The sequence below is a fragment of the Frankliniella occidentalis genome, unplaced genomic scaffold, assembly GCF_000697945.3.
Source record: "Frankliniella occidentalis isolate FOCC.00 unplaced genomic scaffold, Focc_3.1 Scaffold6, whole genome shotgun sequence".
NCBI lineage: Eukaryota > Metazoa > Arthropoda > Insecta > Thysanoptera > Thripidae > Frankliniella > Frankliniella occidentalis.
The window spans coordinates 2213763-2216045 of record NW_026267136.1 but is presented as its reverse complement, the minus strand read 5'-3'; the positions used below and the strand labels follow the sequence as shown (position 1 = coordinate 2216045).

At 54.1% G+C, this 2283-nt stretch overlaps 1 protein-coding gene across 1 annotated transcript; it reads left to right on the top strand.

Moving 5' to 3' along the window:
• The first annotated feature begins 649 nt into the window (after positions 1 to 649).
• On the top strand, positions 650 to 1810 carry LOC113218192 (uncharacterized). Its single transcript, XM_026438438.2, has 2 exons — positions 650 to 720; positions 832 to 1810. The coding sequence occupies exons 1-2, from the start codon at positions 709 to 711 to the stop codon at positions 1546 to 1548; spliced, it is 729 nt and encodes a 242-aa protein (XP_026294223.1). The 5' UTR covers positions 650 to 708; the 3' UTR covers positions 1549 to 1810.
• The last annotated feature ends 473 nt before the right edge of the window (positions 1811 to 2283 follow it).

The following is a 2283-nucleotide window of genomic DNA, read 5'->3' as shown; positions in this document are numbered from 1 at the left end:
GAAAACTTTACCGGGTAGTTAAAATCCCTATTCACGCCACTCCGGTCACCCAGTGTAACCTTCTAACCTGATGACATCCTGACATCATCACATTAAATATAGAATTCTACAAAATGATATGTTGATATACGGCCGTGACAGATTGGTCGGGGTATACTTGTCCTATGTATGCACATGCACGCAGGGTTCTGCTTACAACCGGAGACGCCACCACATTGCGAGTGAGCTCTGTTCTTTACATTTTGTGGGAGCATCAACTCCTACACGCCCCTGCCACTTTCAACGCAATATTCTCCTCCCCCTCGGCTGCCTGTTGCCTGTTGTTGTTGCAAAGAAAATGACGGCCTGGTCGGGTAATTCGAGACCGTTTTTGCCACAGCCACAGGGTATAGGGGTCTGGCTACTTCCACCGAAATGAAATAAGTTCTCGTAAAATAAAAATCGGTCGAGTGACGAGCTGCCTTGGACAAGGGCTGCGCGCAGCCTCCTCGTGAAGCAGGTTCCCAGCAAGGCCACGGGCAGTGCGGGCGGCGGAGAGGGGCAGGGCCGGCGTGCGGGGTGAGTGCAGAATCTGGTGCGGGATCGGGCGGGCCAGCGCGGGCCAGCCGTGGCGGGGGTACGTTTTGGAGCGTAGTATAAAAGGCAAACTCTGAGCAGCGGTCGACATTCAAACACAAGTGTTCGAAGCAACAACAGCTCAGCAGCACCATGAGGTTCTTTGTGAGTATTCGAATGATTAAGAAAAGGGCACAAGATGCATCGTAATGAAACCACAAACGTGCATTTAGAAGAAGACTACCTTGCGCTAACAAACTTCTGCTTCTCCTTCAGGTCGTGCTCGTCGCCGTGCTCGCCGTTGTCGCCGCTGGCGACAAGAAGGTGAACAAGCGCGGTCTGGTATCCAGCCTGGGCTACGGCTCCAGCTACGGCTACTCCGGCCTCGGCTCCGGCCTGGGCTACGGCTCCAGCTTGGGCTACTCTGGTCTCGGCCTCAGCTCCGGCCTCGGCTACTCTAGCCTCGGCTACTCTGGCCTCAGCTCCGGCTTGGGTTACTCTGGTCTCGGCTACTCTGGTCTTGGATACTCCGGCCTGGGCCACGCCAAGCTGATCTCTGAGAGCTCGCACACCACCATCGCCAGGAAGATCGGAGTCCCCGTGGCCGCCCCCTACGCCGTCCCCGTGGAGAGGAACATCGCCGTGCCTGTTCCCCACCCCGTGGCCGTGCCCGTCGACAGGCCTTACCCCGTGCCTGTGCCCGCCCCCTACGCCGTGCCCGTCGACAAGCCCTACGCCGTGCCCGTTGAGAGGGCTGTCCCCGTCCCTGTGCCCCACGCCGTGCCCGTGCCCGTCCACGAGCCTGTCCCCTACCCCGTCCACGAGCCTGTGGCCGTGCCCGTCATCAACAAGGTGGCCGTCCCCGTGCCCGTCCCCCACGCCGTGCCCGTGATCAAGAGCCACTCGTACGCCGCCCCCGCCCTCGCCTACGGCGGTGCCTACGGCGGCTCCCTCGCCTACGGAGCCTCCTCTCTGGGCTACAACGCGTGGTGAAGTGATATCGTGTGAAATAGACACTTGTGTATTGTGTGTAGTGTGAGTGTGTGAGTGAATGTATAAATGTGTGAATCCTGTGTGTTCCTTTGTTAAATGTGTGTGTGTACCGAGTGAGTCGCATTAGCGTCTAGTCGAGCATCTTCATCCGCCATTCTAGAGACCCCACTCATCCATGAATCGATTCCGATAAGGTGTCATTGACCTATGTCTCTTATGTTATGCATTTCATAAATGCCACCAAATAAACAATCAAACGAAACATTTCTTTCACTTATCAGAATATTACCACCTTGTCAACCCCTACCGCAAAACCCTACAGCAGCGCGCAAGACAGTGTGCCAAGCTGCAACAAACTTGCAAAAAGTGGAAAATGTACAAACGCTTGTTAAAAAGCGGCGACTTCGACTTCAGAGTCAGAATTATGATCATAACAAATAAACACTAGTATCTAGTTTAAATAATTTGTCAACATAACATCAAAGTGACAAAAAATGACCTCGTACTACACGCTGTGCATGCACATCTCGATGCAGATGTTTGCCACCATCGTTTGCAACATTACAACAAAGAGAGAGAAAAGGGGACAGGGGGGAGAGAAATAGAAAAACAGAGCGAGAGAGGGCGATAGATAGAGGAGAAATGAGGGAAGGGGGTATAGTGAAGGAGAGAGAAAGGATAGAGCGATAGAGGAGACGAGAATGGGAGAAAGGGGAGTAGGGGAATAAGGGGAGG